Consider the following 27012-nt stretch of genomic DNA (forward strand, 5'->3'; position numbering starts at 1 on the left):
AAAAGCCCTAGCTTGCTCAACCATTCCTCATTGAATGGGCCTCAATAGAGTGTATGTGGAGAGGATGTTTCCTATGGTGGGGTGACTAAGACAAGAGGGCACAGCCTCAGAACAGAGGGATGTCCATTCAGAACAGAGATGAGGAGGAGTTTCTTCAGCTAGAGAGTGGTAAATCTATAGAATTCATTGCCACAGGGTATATTTAAGGCAGAGATTGATAGATTCTTGATTAGTCAAGGTACGAAGGGATACGGAGAGAAGGCAGGAGATTGGGGCTGAGAGGGAAAATAGATCAGATACGATGAAATAGTGGAGCAGACTCAATGGTCCAAATGGCCTAATTCTGCTCCTATGTCTTCTGGGGTTATGGCATCATAATGCATGCCCTCTAATCTAGGCAGCATCCTGGTAAATCTCCTCTGTACCCCCACTAAAACTTCCACATCCTTTGTATAATGGGGTGACTGGATCTGAACACAGATGAAGGGTTGAGCCCAAAACACTGACTGTTTATTTGCCTCAGCCTGAGTCACTGAGTTCCTACAGCACTTTGTGTATGTTTTGCACAATAAAATTCAGCATTTTATTTAAACTACTTGAACCTGCCCAGGAGATTAAAAGGGAAGGTATTTATTCAGCTAGAAAGGCGGCTAGACAGTGGCCAGTAACTGTTTTTCATCAGGAGTTTGAAGAGATTTGGTATGTCCTCTAAAACACACAAAAACCTCTGCAGGTGTATGGTGGAGAGCATTCTAACAAGCTGCGTCACCATCTGGTATGGAGGCGGGGGGAGTGGGGGGAGTTACTGCACAGGATCGAAGTAAGCTGCTGAGATTTGTAAAATTAGTCAGCTCCATCATGGGCACTAGCCTCCGTAGTATCCAAGACATCTCCAAGGAGTAGTACCTCAGAAAATCGACTTCCACCATCATTCCAGGACATGGTCCATTACAACAGAGCGAAGTGCCAGTAAATGGATATGGGGAGAGAAACTCAAGCCAAGATGGCCCCCACCCACTTCCCATTGATAGATTTGACTGTAATTATCTGCTTGTATTTTATATATATAGGGTTTCTCTGTAATGTTAACTGCTACGGCTATTGATTAAATAGAAGTAACTGCCTTGTATGCTTCCAGGTGGTAATACTGTGTATATGCAAATTTAATATGCCTCTAGTGCAGGGGCTCCCAACTTTTTTTTGTGCCATGGATCAATACTATTAAGCAAAGGGTCCATGCAAGCTGTTAACTCCTGCTCTGATGGATATACAAAGTATAATTCTGGAAAGTTCTGGAAGTTTCTTTGTATTGCCTTATTTGAATACCGGCTTTCTAATTGGCTGACTCTTACTTAAAAATTTGAATGGAATTTTTCTTATCCATAAGTATAATATAGCCAACCATAAAGCAATGGCATCGTAATCTAAACATCTTAGTCTCTTTGTTTTTAAACTTCCTGCTCCTGTTTTCTTTGTTCCATCAATGCTTAATAAAATGATAGTGTAGCAACAAGTTCTGTTCCTTTTTCCTGATTTCTGAAAGGACCTTAGATTAAAATATGAGAAGCCAACACTATGCTAACAACAAAACCGTGACTCTCACACACCCCTCCCCACCAACACAACCACAATTTAGAGACACCTCAGTACTCACCTGCCTCTATTGATCCGGACCACCGATCCACCATCTTCTGAATTAGAATCTCAAACATTTCCCCTTCCTTCAACGTTCTGGAAAATGAAATGAACGGTGATGAGGAGCAATTTCTTTAGCCAGAGAGTGGTGAATCTGTGGAATGCATTGCCACAAACATCTTGGAGGCTAAGTCATTGGATATAATTAATAACAAGGCATTTTCGCCCACAGAACTGCTGCTCTCTGGATGTTTTTTTCTTGTTTTTTGAAACATTCTCTGTAAACTCCAGAGAACATGTGTGTGAAAATCCCAGGAGATCAACAGTTTCTGAGATACTCAAACCATCTCATCCGGCACCAACATTCTTTTCACAGTTAAAGTCACTTAGACCACATTTCTTCCCCATTCTGATGTTTGGTCTGAACAATTGAACCTCTTGACCATGTCTGCAGGCTTTTATGCACTCAGTTGATTGGCTGATTAGATATCTGCATTAATGAACAGGTGTACCTCAAAGTGACCACTGATGTAGTTTGGGATGTGAAAAAAAGCTGAAACACCCATTGAAAACCTACATGGTCACGGAGGGTGAGCAAAGTCAGAATTAAACCTGGTACTTGGAGTTATGAGGCAACAACAGTATTTGCAGTGGTCTGAGGTCTACAGCAATGGGAGGAATTCTGTGCTGAGAAGATTTAGCTCTCAATGGATCAGCCAAGAAGGTGAGCAGGCAATCACTTCTTAGCCCAAATATCATCAAGGCAGGCAAAGCCGCTCACATACCTGCTAGACATGACGATGGCATCGTTGAATTCACTGCGGCAGTTCTGGCGGAAGGCAGTCCGCCCACCGTTCGTGATCACGGCATTGTTCCCATGGAGGTGGTGGAATCGGAGGTCGTTGCTGGGGGTGAGCGAGAAGAGGCTGCAGGGAGAGATCTGATTATTGCCCTCCAACACGTCATCAGGCAGAGGTGGCAGATCTAGTCAAGGAAATTAGATGGAAGGAAGAGAGGACACATCGGTCAGAGCAGTATTAAAAACAGAGTGCACGAAGGAGTTGGAGGAGCAAGTCAGGCAAGCAGCTACGGAGGAAAATGGGCAGTTCACCTTTCAGGCTGAGATCCCTCATCACGACTAGAAAGAAAGAGAGGAGATAGGAGGTACAAAAAAGTGGGGGGGGGGAAATAGGGTGACTGGCAGATTCAGGTGACGAAGGCGGAAGAGTGAGAATGATTCAAGAAGCAGGCACATGAAAGATGGAAGTGACAGAGGGCTGAAGGTGTTGGATCTGATTGGTTGCAAGAGTACAGAGAAGGTTTACAAGGATGTTGCTAGGATAGAGGACCTGGGTTTAGAGTGCTTATAAAGAAGTATTCACACTCCTTGGAAGTTTACATGTTTTATTGTTTTACAAAAATTGAATCAGAGGATTTAATTTGCCTTTTTTGACACTGATCAACAGAAAAAGACTCCATGTCAAAGTGAAAAAAAGATCTCTACAAAGTGATTTAAATTAATTACAAATATAAACCACAAAATTATTGATTGCATAAGATTTCACCCCCTTTAATATGACACACCAAATCATCACTGGTGCAGCCAACAGGTTTTAGAAGTCACGTAATTAGTTAAATGGAGATGTCCTGTGTACAGTTAAGTACGAGTTGCAGCTTTATGGGAGAGTGGCAAAGAGAAAGCCTCTGTTGAAAAAAAAACTCACTTGAAATCTCCGCTAGAGTTTGCCAGAAGGCATGTGGGAGACTCTGAAGTCAGCTAGAAGGTTCTATGAGTCTGATGAAACCAAAATTGAGATTTTAGCCATCAGTCTAAACACTATGTTTGACATAAGCCAAACACCGCACATCATAAAACATACCATCCCTACTGTGAAGCATGGTGGTGGCTGCATCATGCTGTGAGGATGCTTCACTGCAGCAGGCTCTGGAAGGCTTGTGAAGGTTGAAGGTAAAATGAATGTAGCAGAATACAGGGAAATCCTGGAGGAAAACCTGATGTAGTTGGCAAGAGAACTGCGACTTGGAAGAAGATTTGTTTTCCAGAAGACAATGACCCCAAGCATAAAGCCAAAGCTACACAGGAATGGCTTAAAAACAATAAAGTTAATGTCCTAGAGTGGCCAAGTCAGAGTCCAGACCTCAATCCAATTGTGAACTTGTGCTTGGATTTGAAAATGGCCGTTCACTCACAATCCCCATGCAATCTGACAGAGCTTGAGCAGTTTTGTACAGAAGAATGGTGAAAAATTGCAGTGTCCAGATTTGCAAACCTGATAGAGATCTACCCACACAGACTCAAGGCTGTAATTACTGACAAAGGTGCATCTACTAAATACTGACTTGAAGGGGATGAATAATTATGCAATCAATTATCTTGTGCTCAATAACTGTAATAAATTTAGACCAATTTGTAGACATTTGACATGAGTCTTTTCTGTTGATCAGTGTCAAAAAAGCCAAAATAAATCTACTGCAATTCAATGTTGTAAAACAATAAAACAAAAACTTTTATAAAACCTTTTATAGGCACTGTAGAAAGAAAGATTGAATAGGTACGGACTTTATTCCTTGGAATGTAGTAGATTGAGAGATTTCATAGAGATAGAGGTTGTTTAGGTGGGACTACAGCTAGAGGTCATGGTTTAAGGGTGAAAGGTGGGAAGTTTAAGGAGAACAAGGGTAAAAACTTCATCACTCAGCGGATGGTGAGAGTGTGGAATGAGCTCCCAGCTTGAGCTTAAGGAACTTGGAGCACTGCGTGGATGGTAGTGGTATGGAGGCTATGGTCCAAGTACAGAATGCTGAGACTAGGCAACTTAAATGGTTCAGCAGAGACTGGATGGGCCAAAGGGCCAGTTTCTGGGGCTGTGCTGTACTTTGCTATGGTTCTATGAGAGGACCATGGAATAAACAAAAGGAATTAGGGAGGGAAAAGCAGTGGGAGAAATGTATGGGTAATGAGCAGATGGAGAAAGGGAAAGAGCTAGGGTGATGGAAGCCAGTGGCATCAGGAAAAAGGGAAGAGACAGAGGAGAGTGAATAGCAGAAGCTGGGGAAATCCATGCTTGTTCCATTAAGTTGGAGACTGCCTTACATCACCTTCTCACTTCTGCTTCTCATGTCTGAGTTTCTTGCATCATTCCCACTCTCCTCCCTCCCCTGCCAGCTCTTGTTCCACCCTTCTCCCCACCTTTCATTATACTACATCTCCTTTGTTCAGCTGTGATGAAGGGTCTCAACTTGAAACGTCAACTGTCATTTTCCTCCATGAATGCTGCCTAACCCATTGAGTTCCTTCTGCTCTTTTCAGTATTGAGCATCAGCAGTCTCGTGTCTCCTTAAAGCAAGTATATCCTGTGTTACGAAGAGATTGCGCTCCTCAGAAACCGCCTGTATTGTGACTTTAACCTTCGATAACATTTACAAAAGAGATTCTGCAGATGCTGGAAATCTAGAGCAACACACACAAAATGCTGGAGGAACTCAGCAGGTCGGCAGCATCTATGGAAATGAATAAATAGTCGACATTTCAGACCGAGACTCTTCATCAGGACTGAAAAAGGAAAGGGAAAGAAGCCAGAAAAAGAAAGTGGGGGTGGGGAAGGAGGCTAGCTGGTAAGTGATACAGTAGCTGAAACCAGGTGAGCGGGAACATAGGCATGGTCCATTCTACTCTATCAAATCCTCCTTCAGCTTTGTACCTCTTCGCAGCTTCTCACTTTATCTCTCCCCCTCCTACCTCTCTTTCCCATCACCTGCCAGATGGCACTCTTTCCCTGCCCCCTACCTTCTTATTCTGGCTTCTGCCCCCTTCCCCTCTGGTCCTGATGGAAGGTCTTGGCCCGAAACATTGACTGTTTATTCCTCTCCGTGGATTCAGCCTGACCCATTGAGTTCCTCCAGCATTTTGTGTTTATTCCCCATGAAAATATTTGTTGTTTCTTTTGCATCTGGTGTTTTGTTATTTTCCGATAACAGCAAATTCTTTTATTCCACATCAAATATTTTGGTGGTGATTTATGAATTGCAGAAGGGAAAACTCCTATTACCTCAACTCCCATAATGCTGAAGTACGCTGTCCATGTACCCCAATTCCCATAACGTTGAGGTATGATGTTCATGTACCTCAACTCCTATAACATTGAGGTACAATGCCTATATACCTCAACTTCCATAATGATGAGGTACGCTGTTCATGTATCTCAACTCCCAAAATGTCGAGGTACGTTCCCATAACGTTAAGGTATGATGTCCATGGTAACTTGCTCACTCACAATTCACACAATGGACTTACCAGCACATCAACACAAAATTAGATTAACCTCGATCATACAAATACACAAAATAGCAGCCACTGGATATAAAATCACTCGAGGCAGCTCTACTGTTCAGCATGAATAGGACTAAACTTTTGGACTCATAGAAAATTACAACATATGAAACAGGCTCTTTGGCTTATCTAGTCAGTGTTGAATCATTTTAATTGCCTACTCCCATCGACCTGCACTGAGACCGTACCCCCTCATATCCCTACCATCCATGTACCCATCCAAACTTCACTTAAATGTTGAAATCCAACTTGCATGCACTACTTGCACTGGCCGTTCGTTCCACACTCTCACAACCCTCTGAGCAAATGTAGTTCCCCTTTTCTTTCCCTTAAACTTTTCACCTTTCACCCTTAACCTATGACCTCTAGATGTAGTCCCACCCAAGAAGCCTGCTTGCATTTACCCTATCTATATCTGTCATAATTTTGTACACCTCTATTACATCACCCCTCAATCTTCTACGTTCCAAGGAATAAAGTCCTAACCTATTCAATCTTACCTTATAACTCAGATCCTCCCATCCCGGCAACATCCTTATAAATTTTCTCTGTACTCTTTCAACCTTATTTACATCTTTCCTCTAAGTAGGTGATCAAAACTGGACACAATACTCCAAATTAGGCCTCACCAATGTCCTACACAACTTCGGCATAACATCCCATCTCCTGTAGTCAACACATTGATTTATGAAGGTCATTGTGCCAAAAGCTTCCTTTACAACTCTATCTACCTGTGACACCACTTTCAATGAATTATGGACTAGTAATCCCAGATCCCTTTGTGCCTCCACTCCGTTTGCTAATTGATCCCCAATGCCTTAAGTTCCCTCTGTGAACAATAACCTATTGGTCTTGAATGACTGAGCATCTACACAGCCTTCCAAAGTAAATTCCCAAGACTGAAGGAGGTGCTTATCTTCATCTTAGGCAGCCTAACACCTCAACCTATTTACACTGACAGAATCAGAAACCAGAAACCAGCCCTTCCACCCACCAGGTGTTGACTACCAAACACCCACTTACATTAATGCAACACCAACCCCAACCTCAACCTCATTTTATTCTCCCTACCTTCCCACCAACTGCCCCCAGATTCTGCCTCTCACTCACATATGAGGGGCAACTTACAGTGAATTGTTATCCTACTGACCCACACCTCTTTGTGATGTGGGAGGTAACCGAAGCCCTCGCAGAGAGGACATTCACGCTCTACCCAGAAGCCAGGGTCAGCAACTAAGGACTGAAAGCAAGGGGAAAGGTGAGGGAGTTATGGAACTTTGGGATTCGCTACCAATGAGTGCTGTGGATGAATATGCCAAAACTAAATAGTGATAGACTCACAAAATGCTGGAGGAACTCAGCAGACCAGGTAGCATCAATGGTAAAGAGTCGATATTTCAGACCGAAACCCTTCATCACTCCTGAAGAAGGGTCTCGGTTCATAAAGACTACTATGTACTCTTTTCCATCGATGCACCCTGGCCTGCTGAGTTCCTCCAGCATTTTGTGTGTGTTGCTTTGGACTTTCAGCTTTGGCAGATTTTCTCATGTTAGTGATAGCTTCTTTCAACACTGAGGAGCCTGCAGGACAGGATGAAACCATGGAACCATAATCTGTGATCTTACTTGTTTTTTTTACTTTAGAGATACAGCATGGTAACAGGGTCCTCCAGACCGCGCTGTCCACTTGACCAATTAACCTTCTAGCCAAATGTCTCTGGGATGTGGGAGGAAACCAGAGCACCCATGCAGTCACAGGGAGAATTACTTACAAGCAGTGGCAGAATTGATCTGGCATCTCTGGAACTGTAATAATAATGAGGGTAATTGCTTCAGTACTGTGCTGTCCATAACAGGTAAGCAGGCTTAGGACATCTTACTGACCATATACAACATACAAAGTAGCCTTCCCTCCAGTGACTCCGTCTACACTTCCTGCTGCCTAGGGAAAGTCATCAACATAATCACATCCCATTCTCTTTTCTTCACCCTCCTACCCCCCAACCCCAATTGCGAAGAAGATATAAAAGCTTGAGAGCATATCCCACCAGGCTCAGGGCCAGCTTCAATGCTAGTTATTAATGGGCCTCATTGTCTATCTGCACCGCATCCTCTCTGTAACTGTAACACTCTGTTTTCCTTTTTTTTATTTTGCAGTGCCTTGATGTAATTATGGAACTGTCTGGATTGCATGCAAACAGAACTTTTCACTGTCTCAGTACATGTGATAATAATAAACCAATTACCTCGCCTTGCTCTCCTCCAGCCAGAGCAAGAATAAGAATAGATTCACCAAAGGGTCTCGCCAATTTCTGCAGATGTACAATGGAGAATATTGTATTGAGAATATTGCAACTGGATGCACCACCAGCTGGTATGGAGGGGCCACTGTACAGGATCGGAAAAAGCTACAGAGGGCTGGAAACTCAGCCAGCACTAGCCTCCCCACCATCAGGGACATCAAGAGGTGATGTTCAAAAAAAAGGGGGCAACTGTCATTAAGGGCCCCCATCAACCGAGACATGCCCTCTTCTCATTACTACCATCAGAGAGGAGATACTGCAGCCTGAAGACACACACTCAAGGATCTTGGAACAGTTTCTTCACCTCCATCAGATTTCTGAATGGATAATGAACCCAGGAATACCACCTTGCTATTTTGCTCTGTTATCGCACTACTTATTTAATGTTTTAATATTGATATTATTTACTCATTTATTTATTATTGCTATTTATAGTATAGTTTATGTCTTGCAATGCATTGCTGTCGCAAAACAACAAACTTCAGGACATTTGTCAGTAATAATAAACCTGATTTTGATTCTGGATAAGATTCTCCTTGTCCTCGACTACCACTCCACCAGCTTCTATATTCAAAGAGTCACCTGGGCCACTTCCAGTGAATATTTCACCACCAGATGCATCTCCCCTTTCCTTGTAGCATTCTCTAGGGACCATTTCATTTACAAATCATTGCCTCTCTGGTAAAATCTGGTTTACCTGCAGTGTAAATTCTCTATCTGCAAAACTATGTTTTGCTTTTTACTACCTCGATATACTTCTGTGTGGAACACGAACAAAAGTTTTTCCACTGCATCTTGGTACACATAGGTTCCTTAAGGTTTTTATAGCTGGGGGTGGTAATGTGGACAAATTCCCACTAACTACTAAATGCTCCCAATGGCGTGCACCTCAAATAGCCTCTGACATCCAAGTCCAGCTCCTGACCTTCACATGTGGCTTAGCTACTAAGCCCAGTGGAACAGTTTCTACTGACAGGACAAGGGGCTAAACTGAGTTTCTGGTCACTTTGAGCAGATGGGGTTTATCTGACCAAAGGAGGCACCAGCACACATACCAGTAACACATTAATAACAATACCATTGTGACAAAAAACCAAGTTATCAGAAGATTGATGCTAATGAGAGAGATAAGAGAGACAAATGGAGAAGCGTTCAAAATGTTAATGAGAGAGGAGAGAGATTGACGAAAAGAGACACAGTTCCGAGTACTGACAGACCGGTTGCTTTGAACCTGAACTGTTTGAAGTTTGATGGACAGGCGATACCACAGCAGGGGGATAAAAGGAACAGGTTTGCTAAGGCACGACAGACACCACGAGATCACAAGATAACGAGACCCTGGAAGTGCAGTGTGCCCCCACAAGTTGGTGGAAGTTTGGAGGTCTGTGCGGGAACCGACCATAGATGCACAGGGTGAAAAGGTACGATCGGCGGGAACTTGGTGTGTGTGTCCGCCTTTGCCTGGGTGCCGGGTTCACCGCGGAAGAACGATCGTATCCGGAACGGAGGGGTCACAGTCGGTGACCACAGAAGACATAAAAGGGTTCGCTCGAAGGCTAACTGCGGAGAACATCAAGGTCCGTCTGAATCCAATTTGCATATCATCCTTCTCTCTCTCTCCAACGGCACAACAGCGATTACTGCCAACTGTACTCAGCTGAACTGAACTCTGTGTCACTTGAGACTGATCATTTTACCCCTAGACTGCGATAGAGCTTGATTGATTCCTATTATCCTAGTTCTGTGTACATGTGCGTTTTATCATTGCTAACCTGTTGCATTTATATCCTTACAATTAGAGTACTGTATTACTCATTTCTTTAATAAAACTTCCTTAGTTCCAGTAATCCAGACTCCAACTAAGTGGTCCATTTCTGCTGGTTTGGCAACCCAGTTACGGGGTACGTAACACAATACATACAACAACAATCACTAATTGCCGGGCAGCCTTGATAGATCAGTTCCTGTCTATCAATTCCACATTTGAAAGCTTGAATGTTCTGCAAGTGATGCTCGAAACATGGGTCAGACCAGGGAGCGGGATGCAGAAGAGCAGTAACCAGCACCAAGGATGATTAAACCAAGTAGGCAGCACGTAGCAAAGGTCAATTGAACAGGAGACCCACCTATGTCATCGATGATGGTGGCTTGGGCAGCCTGGCCATAAAGATCGACCACGGCGTAAACGTTGGATGGCACGTTGGATGCTGCAAGCCCTTGATCCACATTGTTCACAAAGAAGTGCAGACTTCCCTCTTCTTTGCGCATGACGCCGACCGTGTCACCTGCCTTGCTCCAGGAGGTGGGAGGGGGAAATAGAGGTTGAATTCGACAGGAAGGGAAGAAAGAAAAAAAGTTCAGAACAATTCAGCAGCTTGGGGGAACACAATTAAAAACTGAAACAGCAAAGAGCATTCCAACTCTACAAGTCAGAACAGCATTGACTTTCCTTGAAGCCTCCAAGGAGCAACAGAGAATACTCAAGAGACCCCATTGTGTGTTCAAGAGAAGTCGAGTGTCAAATAATACACATCAGGAGACCAGATGGTGATTCAGCCCATAAAGTTAATGCTAGCTCATAGGGCAATCGCATTTCCCACTAATTTTCCCCAACACACCCTCCCCATTTCCATTAGCCCCATTCCAGATTCCACTCCTTGCCCACACACTTGGGGCAATTTACAGAAGACAATCAACCCAACGTCTCACACGTCTTTAGGATGCAATGGTAACTAGAACACTCAGGAAAACCTAGACACAATCACAGGGAGAGAACACAAGTTCTACACAGCACTGAAGGTGGGCATTAAAGATAAGTCGTTAGAATTTTGAGGCAACAGCTGCACTTGTAACAGTGCAGAACTTCTCCAAGGTAGCAGTGGAAGCATTAACCTGGATCCTGTCCTCAAGTGCCTGGAACATGAAGCAGCAGAACACAGGAGCAGCCTACAATGCTAAATTTAATTCCTCGGTGTTATTATTTCGGAAGACCTACCCTGGGCCCAGCACGCACGTGCAGTTATGGAGAAAGCACAGCAGTACCTCTACTTCCTTAGGAGTTTGCAAAGATTTGGCATGAAATCTAAAACATCTATAGACATGCCGTGGAGAGTATACACTGGTATGCTAAAACCGATGCTCTTGAATGGAAAATCCTACAAAAAGTAGTGGATATGGGCCAATCCATCACAGGTAAAACCCTCTCCACCACTGAGCACATCTACATGAAGCAATGTTGCAGGGGAGCAGCCTCCATCATTAGGGACCCCCACCACCCAGTACTCTCTTCTCACTGCTGCCATCAGGATGCAATATCTTCAGGAGCAGAGCTGCACAGACATGTTGGCATTGCACGTAACAGCGCCAATGCTGCATGGAGCAATTATTAACATGCAAGTGTCACTAACCACGCATTTCCTCACCACACTGCCTATTTACTGTCACTGATAAGTTGCGATATCTGTTCTGAAAATGCCGTACCTTGGCTTGTCTCAAGATCACAGAAGACATCATAGAGTTATAGAAAAATACAGCACAGAAACAGGACCTTAAGCCCATCTAATCCATGCTGAAACCATTTAAACTGCCTGCACCCTATCACAGTTATTATTCTATTATGGATTTATTGAGTATGCCCTGCATGAAAATGGATCTCGGGATTGTATATGGTGACATACTGTATATGTAGTTTGCTAATAAATATACTTTGAATTTTGAAATTAAATCTCTCCATCCTGTAGAGGATCCCCATCCTGCCATTCCCTGCAGATTCACGAGTCTAATAATCTCTTAAACACTACCTACCTCTACACTGGCTGCACACAGCCCGGGCATCTACTGCTCTGTGTAGAAAAACAAACTTGTCCTGCACATCCTGCTGAAATGCATGCCCTTTACAGCTTGACATTCCTACTCTGGGACAAAGATTCTGACTGTCTACCCGATACTGGTATAAACTTCTCTTTGGCATTGCCTACTCCTGATTTTCTTTGGAGTAAGTTATCAGGTAATTTTTACTTAGCTATTTATTTAGAGATACAGAGTGGAATAAGCCCTTCTGACCCTTCGAGCTACGCTGCCCAGTAACCCCCGATTTAAGGATCCCCAATAGATTCACAGAGTCGAAAAAAAGCACAGCACAGAAACAAGCCTTTCGACCCACCTAGTCCACGCTGAACCATTTAAGCTGCCTTGTCCTATCAACCTGCACCCGGACCACAGTCCTCCGCACGCCTGCCATCCATGCACAATTGCTAGAAAAAGTTTGTGAACCCTCTGCAATTACCTGTTTTTTTTGTAGTAATTACTCATAAAATATGGTCTGATCCTCATCTAAATTACAATAGTAGACAAACACAATCTGCCTAAACTAATAACACACAAACAATTGTATTTTTCATGTCTTTATTGAACACATTGTTTAACCATTCACAGTCCAGGCTGGAAAAAGTACATAAACCCTTGTATTTAATAACTGGTAGAACCTCCTTTACCAGCAATAACCTCCACCAGACGTTTCTGTAGTTGATCAGGCTTCCACACAGTGATGAGGAATTTTAGACCATTCCTCCATAACAAAACTATTTCAGTTCATCAATGTTTCTGGGATACCTTGCATGAACAGCCCTCTCAGGTCATGCCACAGCATCTCAACTGGGTTAAGATCTGGACTCTGACTTGGCCATTCCAAAATAGGAATTTTCTTCTTATTAAACCATCCTGTTGTTCATTTACTGTAGTGGTTCGGATCATTGTCTTGTTGTATAAGCTTCAGGGGACTGAACACTACCCCGACATTCTTTTGTAAAATGTCTTGATACAATTTTGAATCTATTGTTCCTTCAACATCTGAAAGCTGTCCAGGCCCTGAGGCAGCAAAGTGACTCCAAACCATGATGCTCCTTCCACTATGCTTTACAGTTGGGATGAGGTTTTAGTGTTGGTGTACAGTGCCCCTTTTCCTCCAAACATAGCCGTCTGCATTTCTGCCAAAAAAGTTCAACTCTTTCCTCATCTGTCCACAGAACATTGTCCTAGAAGTGTTACAAAACATCTAGGTGGTCTTTTGCAAACTTGACACATCCAGCAATTTTTTTTGGAGAGCAGTGGTTTCCTCCATGGTATCCTTCCATGAACACCATTCTCGTTGTGTTTTTCTTATAGCGGACAGAGACTTTGGCAAATTCTAGAGATTTCTGCAGGTATTTTGCTGTTAGCCTTGGGTTCTTTTTCATCTCCTTCAGCATTCATTGGAACACCTGATTCCAAATAGCTTTTGTGGAAGGCATTACTCCAGAGGTTCACATACTTTTTAGAACCGAGACTGCGATTGTTTAAATGGTGTACTCAGTATTGATGAGAAGTACTAAATCTAAGCAGTACAATTGTTTGAGTTATTAGTTTAGGTAGATTATGTTTGTCTATTATTGTGACAGAGGGAGATCAGACCACATTTTATGAGAATTTAACGCAGAAAATCAGGTAATTGCAAAGAGTTCACAAACTTTTTCTTGCAACTGTACCTATCCAAACTTCTCTGGAACACTGAAATCAAGCTCACATGCACCACTGCACTGGCAACTCGCTCTGCACTCTCACCACCCTCTGAGAGAAGAAGTTCTCCTTCATCACAAAACAGTTATTTCCACCATTCCCATTTTAGCTCCAGGGAACACCTCGGTGCAAGTGTGAGATAGCTGTACCCTTACTAGTGTGTCAGTAGGTCGTGAGATGGATTGCGTCCCACTGGCAGATGGATACAGCCTCAGACGAGAGGACCAGGGCTATGCAAATATAGCACTGCCACAAGTACTATTTTCAAAAGTTCAATATAAATATATCATAATGCGTAAATGTCACCATATACTACCCTAAGATTCATTTTCCTGAAGCATTCACAGTAGAACAAAGAAATAGAACTGAATCAATGAAAAACTAGACACAAAGACTGACAAGCAACCAATATGCAAGGGACAACAAACTATGCAAATATACAAAAACTTCAAATAATAAGTAAATAATAGAACTCGGAACATGGGTTGTAGAGTCATTGTAAGAGAGTCCATACATTGTGTTCCGTGATTAGTACAAAAGAACAAAGTAATTCAATTCTGGGCCTCCTCTGCCCCCTCAAGACCAAAGATCCCACAGATACTTCAGTAAGGCAGATGGGAGAAAGCTCTCCCCGTAGTCATGGGTCAATATTTAACTACCTGCCAATACTCTCTCTGCGCCTTCTGTTTCCCACACGGTTGGCAGAGACCAATGAGTTGAGAATACAATTCCCCGACAATTCAGAAACCAATACCATTCTGAGAAAAGACTGGTCAGTCCAACTAAGCTCAAGTCTTCTTGAATAAAAAGAATGACCATAATTGTACCGACTGGTCTTCAGAACTTCCTCCAGCAGACAATTAATCTTGAAACACTGACACCACAGATCCCTCCACAGATGCTGCTTGATCCACTGAGCCTTGGTTCAGAAGAAAGCACTAAATTTACTGTCTTATATGAAATTGGCCCTCCAAGAGGACCACAATCTTGTTGTTGGGTTTGGAGGCTTGTGTGCCTCAATAAACGGGAGAGTTATATAGGCTGGAGTCAGGACTTTATACTTTGGCTCTTGGTAGGGTCACCCGTGCCAAACAAGTCCAAGGATAGAGGACAGACTGGGAGTGGTCCACCAGTCCTCTGGGTTTGGGGGTTCAGCTCAGGAATAACAAATCTGACTGACAAAACAAAACTGTTATGGAAATAGCAATGAAGAATCCTTCTGCACCTGAGCGTAATGGTATTCCTGAGTCTCCACCCGGGACTTGCGTGACTGACAGTGGTGAAAACCAAGGGGAAGCTACTGACACAATGAAGACCAGCAGAGATGGCGGACCTTCATTGCTGCCCTAAATGCCAGTGGCGTAATGGGCCGCAAGTATATGCAATTGGACATCCCCCCCACATAACCTTTATCAAAAGGGTTAAAGCAGAGCAGCCTCACCTTTAAGCGATCAAGGTTGTGACCATACTCGTCTAGAATGGTAGTTCCATTGTGCATCACTCCATTACCAGTCATCATCCAAGTACCTGAAACAACAAACCCACCTTTTCAGTTTAAACAAAATTAGGCAGGGATGAGTAAGATGTTGAAGGCAACTGGAGCACATCTGGGAATTCGTGCAGTAACAGTGAGAACCTACAATCTCCAGGTCAGCATCAAAGGTCAGGAGTGAACTCTGGTCAACACACACAAAATGCTGGAGTAACTCAGCAGGTAAAGGCAGCATCTATGGGAAACAGTAAACTGTTTACGTTTCGGGCCAAGACCCTTCAGTAGAACTTTGAAGACGAGACTCAGACCAAACAGAGACAGTTTACTCTTTTCTATAGATACTTCCTTTACCTGCTGAGTTCTTCCAGCATTTTGTGTTTGCTGCTCTGGATTTCTAGCATCTCTTGTGTGTGAACCCAGGTCACTGGAGTTGCAAGGCACCAACTCCACCTGCTGTGCAGAGTGCGATTTGCAGGTTTCCTTCCTAAATTAAAATCAAGGTGCCATCGAGCAATACAGACGAAAACAGGCCCTTCTGCCCAACTGGCCCATCCACGTCAACCACAGCATCCACTCAGCAGGTCCCAATTTCCTGCGTTCGGACCATATCTGAGACATGCCCCTCCACAGACTATCCAAGTCCTCCCTTAATGAAACTTGACTCAACCACTTTCTCTGGTCGCCCATTCCTACCATCCTCTGCATCACAAATCTGTGCTCTCTACCCTGATGAATCTGTTCGCCCTAGTTTTGGGTGTCCACCCTAGGTTTGGACACCCTACCCTGATAAATCCGTGTTCCCTAGGTTTAGACACATTACCCTGATGAATCTGTGTTCCCTAGGTTTAGACACCCTACCCTGTTAAATTTGTGCTCCCCAGGTTTGGACACCCTGCCCTGATGAATCTGTGCTCCTTAGGTTTGGACACCCTACCCTGACGAAACAATTGAACCATCCAGCTTATTTATCTCTCTAATAATTTTAAACATAAATGGTGCCCTTCATTTTCCCATGTTCCAGGGAATAAAGACATTGTTTTACAACTTCAAAACATTAAACTAATTAAAAGAAAAACAAGAGGCCAAGATATGCCAGTCTTACTTTGTTCTTATAAGCAAAGCGCGCATATATCACTTATTAGCATTATGACGTATAAAATTCATGTATTTTTACATTTAATCCATAATGAATTATATAAACAAAATATGCTTAATCAAGCAATATAGTTACAAGATTACTCAAATATTACTCTAAAGTTACAGACACAACACCTAAGCTGGCCAACCTCTCCTATAATTTTGGTCCTCTGGTCAAAGAGTCATCAAAAAGTACAAGAGAGAAAAAGGCTCTTCAGCCCATCTAGTCAGTGCTAAACCATTTAAACCGCCTTGTCCTTTTGACCTGCACCAGGACAATAGAACTCCACATCCCTACCATCCATGTACCTACCCAAACTTCTCAAATGTTGAAATCAAGCTCACATGCACCACTGGTAGCTTGTTCTACACTCCTACCAGCCTTTGAGATATTTTCCACTCATGTTTCCCTTTAAACTTTTCACCTTTCACCCTTAACCCATGACCTCTGGTTGCAGTCCCACCCAAAAAGCCTACTTGTTATTTATCCCATCTATACCCCCCTCATAATTTTGTATAACTCTATCAAATCTCCCCTCAATCTTCTACATTCCAAGGAATAAAGCCCTAACCTATTCAATCTTTCCATATGGAAACATCCTTGTTAATCTTTTCTTAAAAGAGTACATATTAGTTACTCAATCTACTTTTTTTAAAACAATCTACACACTTAATTCAATTTCCTAAATCACTATTGGAAAATTCAAGTCTCTGGACTACTTTTCTAAGGGCAAAAATACCATTGTACTGAAATACGGATTGGAAATAGGAGAAAGGTGAGGGAAGGGAGTACTGGTCGGGAAAAAATGAAATAAAAGTAGGTACGGAAGGAAACAGACCTGAGCGTAGATTAGTCATAGTGGACGGTAGTTGAAGATAAGCAGGATTGTGAGTGGTAACGCCGATTTCTATGGACCCAGCCCATTTGTCTACCATCTTGTCAATACGGACTTGGAAGATCTCATTGCTCCTGAGGGACCTGTTGCTGAGCACCACCCCGTGGTTAAAGTCATCTGTTGCACTGTATAGGAAGAACACACAGCTGTTAGAGAATATTCTGGACAGAGTGCATGACAAAATATTAACTTCAGCAACCCATCTTTAGTCCTGAACATGGACTGTAGATTAAATTTAAAACGAACTCTGGAAAATAGGATCCTAGAGCTGTTAATTGAAAAAACAGACAATGCGGAATAACATTCATTTTGGGTGTCTGGAGTGTGGGTGTGAAAGAGATGTGAAAATTACATGTAATTCAAAGGAAGCATTGTAAATAAGTTGTAACTACAGAATTGTCCTTTGATCTTTGGCATATTAAATGTCATGTAATATTGGATTGAGCTGGTCTCTTCCTCCAAAAGGGTCTCATTCTGATACCTGCTGTGTCTCATTTTGTCGAATAAAAGACTACTTTGTATCTACCACCTGCGTCTCTCCAGTGACTTTGTCACACTACATCATAGACACTGCCCAGAAGGTGGCAATGGCAAACCACTTACGTAGTAAAAAAAAATTGCCAAGAACAATCAAAACCGGAAGTTTTTATGCATTAAGTTGCTGCCAGATGATTGGCTAATTAGATATTTGAATGAACAAGCAGGTGTACCGAACAAAGTGGTCTCGAGTACAGCAGGGCACATAATGAACGATACACTCAATGACCACTTTGTTAGATACACCTGCTTGATAATCCAAAGATCTAATTAGCCAATCATGTGGCAACAACTCAACGCATAGAAACTTCCGGTCAAGACAGTGCTTGGTAAAATGCTCCTTCAGTCAACATCTTCTGGATAGCTCATGATACCATACATTTCATTTCTTATGTCTTTTTAATTTGTTTTCTGTCTTGAATGTGATTCTGGAACTGTTGAAGCCTGTGATTTGCAGTTTGGGTGTTTCAGCACTCTACAGTCTCTGAGAGAATTTTGAAAGGCAGAGGCCGCGTGCACGAACTTTGTGGTGAGAAGGCTGTGGTGTGCAAGCCGATGTTTGACTCTATTTTGCCGATTAAAGCTTCCATGTTCGCTGACTAAAGTGACAAGGGAAATGGAAACATTGAGGCGAATGTGGAAGGTGAGCATCGACTGCCTGCCTTTTGATTGCTGGTGGGATCACTCTGCTGCGGAGAGTGGAGACTGCCTTTTGATTACCAGTGATTTTGTTCTGTTGTCAGAGAGGGGATACTGCCCTTTGACTGTTGGTGGGATTGCTCTGCTGCCACAGATGAAAAGCCTACCACTGTGCTCGGAGAATGTTACCCAGGTTTTCTGCATTTTGGATGTGGACTTGGACTACAGATTTTTTTTTCCCCCACTCTTATAATTTGTTATATTCTGGTCACCTCACTATAGGAAGGATGTGGAAGCATTGGAAAGGGTACAGAGGAGATTTACCAGGATGCTGCCTGGTTTAGAGAGTATGCATTATGATCAGAGATTAAGGGAGCTAGGGCTTTACTCTTTGGAGAGAAGGAGGATGAGAGGAGACATGATAGAGGTGTACAAGATAATCAGAGGAATAGATAGAGTGGACAGCCAGCACCTCTTCCCCAGGGCACCACTGCTCAATACAAGAGGACATGGCTTTAAGGTAAGGGGTGGGAAGTTCAAGGGGGATAGTAGAGGAAGGTTTTTTACTCAGAGAGTGGTTGGTGCGTGGAATGTACTGCCTGAGTCAGTGGTAGAGGCAGATACACTAGTGAAGTTTAAGAGACTACTAGACAGGTACATGGAGGAATTTAAGGTGGGGGGTTATATGGGAGGCAGGGTTTGAGGGTCAGCACAACATTGTGGGCTGAAGGGCCTGTACTGTGCTGTACTATTCTATGTTTTCACCAAATCTTTCTCGTTTTTTCATGTGCGAGGGAGGGGGATTTGGGGGACGATGTGCTTGTTCCATTTTGGCTGAGTTTTTCAACAGGGAGGAGGGATTTGGGGGTTGATGATCGTGCCGACGTTCTCTTCTTTCTTGGTTTCGTAGCTATCTGGAGAAGAATAATTTCAGAGTTGTATACTTTGATAACAAATGAACCTTTGAATCTTTGAAAAACATGGTCAAGAGGTTCAGCTGTTGTTCAGACCAAACATTAGAATAGGGAAGAAATGTCATCTAAATGACTTCAAACCTGGAATGATTGGTGGTGCTAGATGGGGTGGTCTGAGTATCTCCGAAACTGCTGATCTTCTGGGATTTTCATGCACAACATTCTCTAGAGTTTACAGAGAATGGTGTAAAAAAAAAAAAAAATCCAAGTCAGCGGCAGTTCTTTGTGCAAAAACACCTTGTTAACGAGAGAAGTCAGAGGAGAAAGGCCAGACAGGTTCAAGCTGACAAGAAAGTGACGGCAACTCAAATAACCACACGTTATAACAGCGGTGTCCTACAAGAGGACCAACACTTCTTATTGTACGGCTTAGAGGTTTGACCTGGAGAGCGATGTTGGCTGGAGTCAGGGCTTTATGCTTTGGCTCTTGGTTGGGTCACCCATGCCAAACAGGTCAAAGGGAGAGGCCAGACTAAGAGTGGTCCACCAATCCTCCAAGAGGAAGCTACTGACATGATGAAGGAAGCCCTGAACACCTGCAGAGATGGAGGACCTCCATTGCTGCCCTAAATGCCAGCGGCGTAATGGGCAAAAGAAAAGAACAACAGTGGTGTGCAGAAGAGCATCTCTGAATGCATAACACAATGAAGCTTGAAGTAGAGTGGCTGCAGCAGCAGAAGGCCACATACATACAGAAATGCACTCAGTGGACACTTAATTAGGTTACCTCCTATACCTCATAGTGGCTAATGAACATATAGTGTTTACTCTGTGAGCTACAAGCAATCAATGAATTTCATTGTGTCCAGGTATAAATGAAAATAAACTATTCTGAATCAAAAACCTGAGACTAAAGAGTCAAACAAATGCTTCAAAACTGACAATTTTGTTTTAAGTACGTGAGTATGTTGATTAGTGCAATAGCTTTCTTAATGCTTGGTTACACAGTGGATTTCAATTAATTGGGCCATTGGTTAATCAGAGAATCCGCTTATTTAGGACAACTCTTAATGAACAAAAATTAATCAAGAAAATAGCTGAGATTCCCTTCAACACACTCAAAATGCTGGAGCTCAGCCAGTGTCTGTGGAAAGAAATAGATAATCTGCAGTTTGGGCCGAGACACTTCTTCAGAAGTCTGCAGAATTTCTCGTGTTTGCGATTATCTTCGTGTGTTTGGAAGACTATGCCATTTCACTGGAACACGGCAAACAGCATTTCAACCAGCATCAGTCGCACGCACTAGTGTGGCCGTGAGATACGATACTGTGCTTAAAGCAAACCGCAAACCATTTTTTCAAATAGCGCCAGTTGTATGTGCTCCTCTTCAAAAAAGCAGCAATTCTTGTCACTGATAGTTGGTAAAAAATAAGCAGCAAGTCAATTCTGAACTGTTTTGCTCATTGTGATTTCAAGCATTCAGGCTTGGAGATGCCAGAAACTGCCGGGAGTGAAAATGATACGATTTCACTACTTCAACAAGTTAGGAACTACAAAGAATTTGAAGGTATCAACAATCATCTTGATTGTTACAAAGAAAATGAAGATTCAGGGGATGTAATCGCAAAAGCATTATATGAAGACTGTCCATTATCTGCACTAGATGTCTGCGCTGATTGTTTATTTACTTCAACCAGGAGAGCACGGCAACTGTACATGGGATGAATTCCTCTGTTGATAATTATTAGGAACTAATACACTTTTATATACTGTAGTAGTTTTGGTAGCACTCTAATTTATTCTGTATTTCATTGAAATACATAATTTGTTATTCAGTTAAATAGTAGTTTGTCTTTTTTATACTTTAACTATTGCTATGAAACTTAAGCTAATTGGGACAGCTGCTTAATTAGCCCATAATATACTGGTTCCTGTGTCCCAACTAACCAGAATACACTGATACTGTAGCTCATTCCAAAACGGGCTGAGAAACAAGTTAAATGAACCTTCTCTTCTAATGGCAAGGTAGCACAGCGCTTCACTGCACTAGGTCAGAGGATCAGAGATTTTTCAGCTTTTGAAGGGTTAAGTAATAGCTGATTTGTGGGTTTAAATTTATTTACGGCTTTTGCCACACTGCACCCCATCCATTTACCGTATAAACAAAAAGAAATCAACTTCAATTCTAAGTTTTAAACCGATTGCTTCCTCACAGGTAGGTGAAAGTGGCGACCCAGGTGAAGGGAGCAGTGAAAAAGGTATTTAATTTAGTATGCCTGCCCACATGGGTCAAGAGTTAGGGAGTCAGGTTTGAAGCCATACAAAACATTGGTTAGATTGCACTTGGAATACTATGTATAGTTCTGGTCACCACACTACAAGGAAGATGTGGGAGCAACAGAGTACAGAAGAAAGCAACTCGCATGCGCGCACACACTATAAATGATGAAAGAACTCAGTATCTCTGGAGAGGAATAAATAGTTGATGTTTCACGCCAAGACCCTTCATCAGAACTGGAAAGGAAGAGGCCGGGCAGAAGCCAGAAGGTGGGGGTGTAGTAGGGAAAGGGGAAACTGGTAGGTGACAGGTAAGACTGGGTGAGAGGGAAGTTGGGTGGGTGAAGGTGATGAAGAGAGAAGCTGGGAAGTAACATTTGGAAAAGGGAGGGGGCTGAAAGAACCTAATAGGACAGGGCAGTGGACAATGGAATAAAGGGAAGGCTGAGGAATACCAGAGGGAGGTGATGGATTTGTCTCCTTCCACATGGATTCTGACAGCATTCACTCTTCTGATCTCTTCCTGGGCTTCCTGGATGACCATGAACCAGTAACCTTGCCCCCGTTCACTGAAGGAGGGGCCAGGCAGTTTGAGCTGAGAGAGTGTGCCTATTGGTTCAGAAGACCTTTGACAACCTCTACTGATAGCTCATACCCTCTAAAGAAAAGGTACAGAAGAAGTTTACCAGTCTTAGGGTACATTCTGAAGTTGGGGCATAATTCAGATTTGAACACGGAGTGCAGTTTGGATTTAAAACGCAGCTCAGAATAATTAGATCTTAAATGTCTGCATATGCATAAATGCAGCCTGGAGTCAGTGGAGACACACATTCATTTTGGTTGTATGGAGTCTGAGTGTGAAGACGGAGGTGTTTAAAAATGATATGTAATTCAAAGGAAGCATTGTAAATACATTGTAAACATACAATTGTCTTGCTGTTACCTTTGATCTTTAGCATTAAAAAAATGTCATGTAATTTTAGGTTGGGGGGCCTCTTCCTCCAAGAGTGTCTCAATATGATGCCTGATGCTCGTTTCTGTTGAATAAAACACTTCTATACCAACTAGTTCAGTGTCTCTCCGTTGACTTTGTTCACGTCACAACAACCAGCATCTAAGTAAATCCTTTCCGCACTCTTTCCATAGCCCCATCTTTCCTGTAATGGAACAACCACAACTACATACAAAACTCCAAGTAAACTTGGAAGTCCTAGAGCACAACTGAACTCAGGAGCTGAGGGACTGTGAACTTACTGCGGCCTCAGGGCAGTCCGGCCGTCACAGACGATGGCAGCCTTCTGCCCGCAGTTGGGGTGGAAGAGTAGCCGCTCCACCTCGCCATCCCCCGAATCGAAGACACGCCGCCCCACGTCCGGCGACAGCGCCCTCATGATGGCATTGTTCCTGCGCAGCCGGTCTGAGTGGTTGTGATTGTGGACAATGGTCACCTTCACTGCCATGCCATAGAGATCCACCACCCCGTAGACTGTGGGCAGGGTCTGGGTGGCTGCTACCCCTGAGAAAGAAATTCCGGTGAGGGGAGAGGAGGAAACACAGTGAGGGTGAGCAAAGATAAACAAAAGACGATACAGATAAAAAGAAAGCAGAAAAGAAATTGAGTCATTAAGTGAAATGATCTGATCTAAATTTGGAAGATAAATTAATGTATAGTGCCTCTAAGAAGCATTCATTCCCCCCCTCCCCCCCCCCCCAGAAGCTTTCATATTTTATCGTTTTACAACATTGAGTCACAGTGGATTTAATTTGGCTTTTTTGGCACTGATCAGCAGAAAATGTGTCTTTCATGTCAAAGTGAAAACATCTCTACAAAGTGGTCTAACTTAATTACAAATATAAAAGACAAAATAATGGATTGCACAAGTGTTCACCCCCATTTAATACGGCACACCAAATCATCACTGGTGCAGCCAATTGGTTTGAAGAGTCACATAATTAGTTCATTGGAGATCACTTGTGTGCAGTCAAGGTGTTTTAATTGATTGTAGTAAAAATTCACCTGTATCTGGAAAGTCCAACTGCTGGTGAGTCAGCATCCTGGCAAAAACTACACCATGAAGACAAAAGAACACTCCAAGCAACTCCAAAAAGGTTATCGAAAAGCAAAAGTCAAGAGATAGATACAAGAAAATTTCTAAGTCACTGAATATCCTTTGAAGTACAGTTAAGTCAATGATTAAGAAATGGAAAGAATATGGCGCAGCTGTAAACCTGCCTAGAGAAGGCCATCTTCAAAAGCTGAGTGAATGTGCAAGAAGGGGACTAGTGAGGGAAGCCACCAAGAGACCTACGAGGACTCTGGAGGAATTACAAGCTTCAGTGGCTGAGATGGGAGAGACTACGCATACAACAGCTGTTGCCCAGGTGTTTCACCAGTTGCAGCTTTATGGGAGAGTGGCAAAGAGAAAGCCACCGTTGGGAAAAAAAAAATTCACATGAAATTTTGGCTGAAATTTACCAGAAGGCATGTGGGAGACTCTGAAGAAGGTTCTATGGTCTGATGAAACCAAAATTGAACTTTCTGGCCATCAGACTAAACACTAGTTTTGGCATAAACCAAACTCCGCACATCATCAAAAACACACCATCCCAACTGTGAAGCATGATGGTGGCTGTGAAGGTAGAGAGTAAAATGAATGCAACAAAATACAGGGAAATCCTGATGCAGTCTGCAAGAGAACTGCGACTTGGGAGAAGATTTGTTTACCAGCAAGACAATGACCCCAAGCATAACGCCAAAGCTACACAGGAATGGCTTAACAACAAAGTTAATGTCCTGAAGTGGACAAGTCAGAGTCCAGACCTCAATCCAATTGAGAATTTGTAGCTGGACTTGAAAAGGGCTGTTCACTCACGATCCCCATACAATCTGACAGAGCTTGAGCAGTTTTGTAAAGAAGAATGGGGAAAAATTTCAATGTCGAGATGTACAAAGTTGATACAGACCATCCACACAGACTCAAGGCCACAATTGCTGCCAAAGGTGCATCTACTAAATACTGACTTGAAGGGGATAAATACTTACCCAATAAATTATTTTGTGTTTAATAATTGTAATAAATTTAGACCAATTTGTAGAAATTTGTTTTCACTTTGACATGAAAGAGTCTTTTCTATTGATCAGAGTCAAAAAAGTTAAATTAAATCCACTGTTGCAATGTTGTAAAACAATAAAACATGAAAATTTCCAAGGGGGGAGGGGGTGGTGAATACATTTTATAGGCACTGTAGGTAAAATTAAAACACGCGAATGCTGGGGCTTCAGTATAAATCAGAATGTGCGTGTGTGTTTTCCCCCAGGTGCTCCAGTTCCCTCCAACATCCAAAGACCTGCAGGGTTGCTATAAATTTCCCCCAATTCCGGGATTTTAGCTAAGATGAACTATCCCTTTTCACAGATGCTGCTTAACATATAAAGAACTTTCAGCATCAAATTTACGGTATCTGCACCACTGTCTGGTAGGAGTGGGGGGCGGGGGGGAGGTGGTACTTCACAGGATCGAAGCAGAGGTGTAAACTTAGGTCCATCTTGGGTACTAGCCTCCACAGTATTCAGGACATCTTCAAGGAGTGAACCTTAAAAAGGTGGCATCCATCATTAAGGACCCCCATCACCCAGGACATGCCCTCTTTTCACTGTTAACATCAGGAAGGAGGTACAGGAACATGAAGGCTGTCACTTACGCTTCAGGAACAGCTTCTTGCCCTCTGCTGTCTGAATTCTAAATGGCCATTGAATACATTAACACTATCTCTCTACTTTTTAAAAATTTGCTTTTGCACTAATTTAGTTATTTAATATACATTTATATAATTACAGTAATTCCTTTTATTCTTTATTATGTACTGCTGCTGCAAAGTTAACAAATTTCACGACGTATGCCAGTAATATTAAAACTGATTCTGATCATTATTCATCTGGTTTCCATTTACAGGGAGAACACTGTGCAGAAGTTAAGTCTGTACCAACAAAATTAAAATACTGACCGCTTTCCTGCAGATGTCCTGAAATGACGTGACACAACCATCCTCCTTCCCGTCGGTTCAACCAAATGCTGCACGTTCTGTCATCATTTGTCCAAAAGTGAAATCAGGGCTTCACTAAATTGTGTCAATGACAGCCCTTGTCAAGTTGGGATAATAGAGGCTGGTGGGACAACCAGACCAAGGTTACAGACTACACCGAAGATAAGTTAACCTGAAACTCGGCTTACCTTGGTCAATGCCATTTATGTAAAAGTGCAAGGCTCCACTGGATTTCCTCATGAGGCCGATGTGATCCCCTTCCTGTGGAAGGCAATAAAAGCGTCTCAGACAACAAAACACTCTTGCCAACCTTCAATACAAACAATGGATAACAAAGAATACATTTGGGTGTATCTTTTGGATTCTGAGCTGCTAATCATGAAAAATCACAAAGAAATTTCCCAACCTCGCACCATTTTTTAAAAGATTGCCTATATTTCTTATTTCAATTCATAATTCAAGTCAGAATAATTGATGCCAAGATTAAGAAATGAAATTTTGTTCGTCCACAAATCAAACAGGTCATCAATGACAGGTGATTTGAAGAACTTCTAGTGGGGCCAGAGAAAATCACATGGAAGGCATTCAAGGATGTTGTTGAAAATTTCTTGGCAACTACAGAGCACCAAAATACGTGTAGCTGGTTGGCAACATGCTTCAAACACACAAAACCGTGAAGTGCAACATGTCACAAAAAGATTCATTTTCTGTACTCCCATTCAGACTTCTTCCCTGCAAATCTTGGCGCTGTCAGTGACGAGCATGGTGAAAGGTTTCACCAGGACATTACAGTCATGGAGAAACTGTATCAGGGTAACTGGAATCTATCAATGCTGGCCAATTATTGTTGGACACTTAAGTGAGAAGTCTCAGACAATGAGTAGAAATGAAAAGCAACAAAACATTTTTACCTCAGTTGAACTATTGCGAAGTATCAGACTGTTAGCAATTAAATGCGTTATATTCAATAAAATTTAAATTCTTGTTTCTCCAAGTTCCTACATGATATAAATAGTCTGAAATTATATTTGTGTTCAGCTTCACGCAATCTATCATAAACAAAAATAGATTTTTGCCCAATCTACACTTTGTCTTTTCCTCATGAACAAGTCAGATCAGATCAGATCCATTTATTGTTGTATACACCAGGGTACAATCAAATTTCCTGCTTACATGAAGCTTACAGAGTAAACAACACGTCTGGGAAATACAATGACAACGGTGAAGAAGCTAT

At 42.5% G+C, this 27012-nt stretch overlaps 1 protein-coding gene across 2 annotated transcripts in view; it reads right to left on the minus strand.

Moving 5' to 3' along the window:
• Positions 1 to 27012, minus strand: part of neurl4 (neuralized E3 ubiquitin protein ligase 4) — a 127713-nt gene that overhangs the window by 58344 nt on the left and 42357 nt on the right. For both annotated transcript variants that reach the window (XM_072258272.1, XM_072258271.1), the window contains exons 6-12: positions 25967 to 26039; positions 22989 to 23250; positions 17311 to 17492; positions 15284 to 15369; positions 10416 to 10578; positions 2421 to 2619; positions 1655 to 1731 (exon numbers count right to left, since the gene is read on the minus strand). In XM_072258272.1, coding sequence (XP_072114373.1) covers positions 1655 to 1731; positions 2421 to 2619; positions 10416 to 10578; positions 15284 to 15369; positions 17311 to 17492; positions 22989 to 23250; positions 25967 to 26039 — 1042 coding nt within the window. The remainder of the gene's footprint in view (positions 1 to 1654; positions 1732 to 2420; positions 2620 to 10415; positions 10579 to 15283; positions 15370 to 17310; positions 17493 to 22988; positions 23251 to 25966; positions 26040 to 27012) is intronic.

The sequence above is a fragment of the Mobula birostris genome, chromosome 5 (genome assembly GCF_030028105.1).
Source record: "Mobula birostris isolate sMobBir1 chromosome 5, sMobBir1.hap1, whole genome shotgun sequence".
NCBI classification, from domain to species: domain Eukaryota; kingdom Metazoa; phylum Chordata; class Chondrichthyes; order Myliobatiformes; family Myliobatidae; genus Mobula; species Mobula birostris.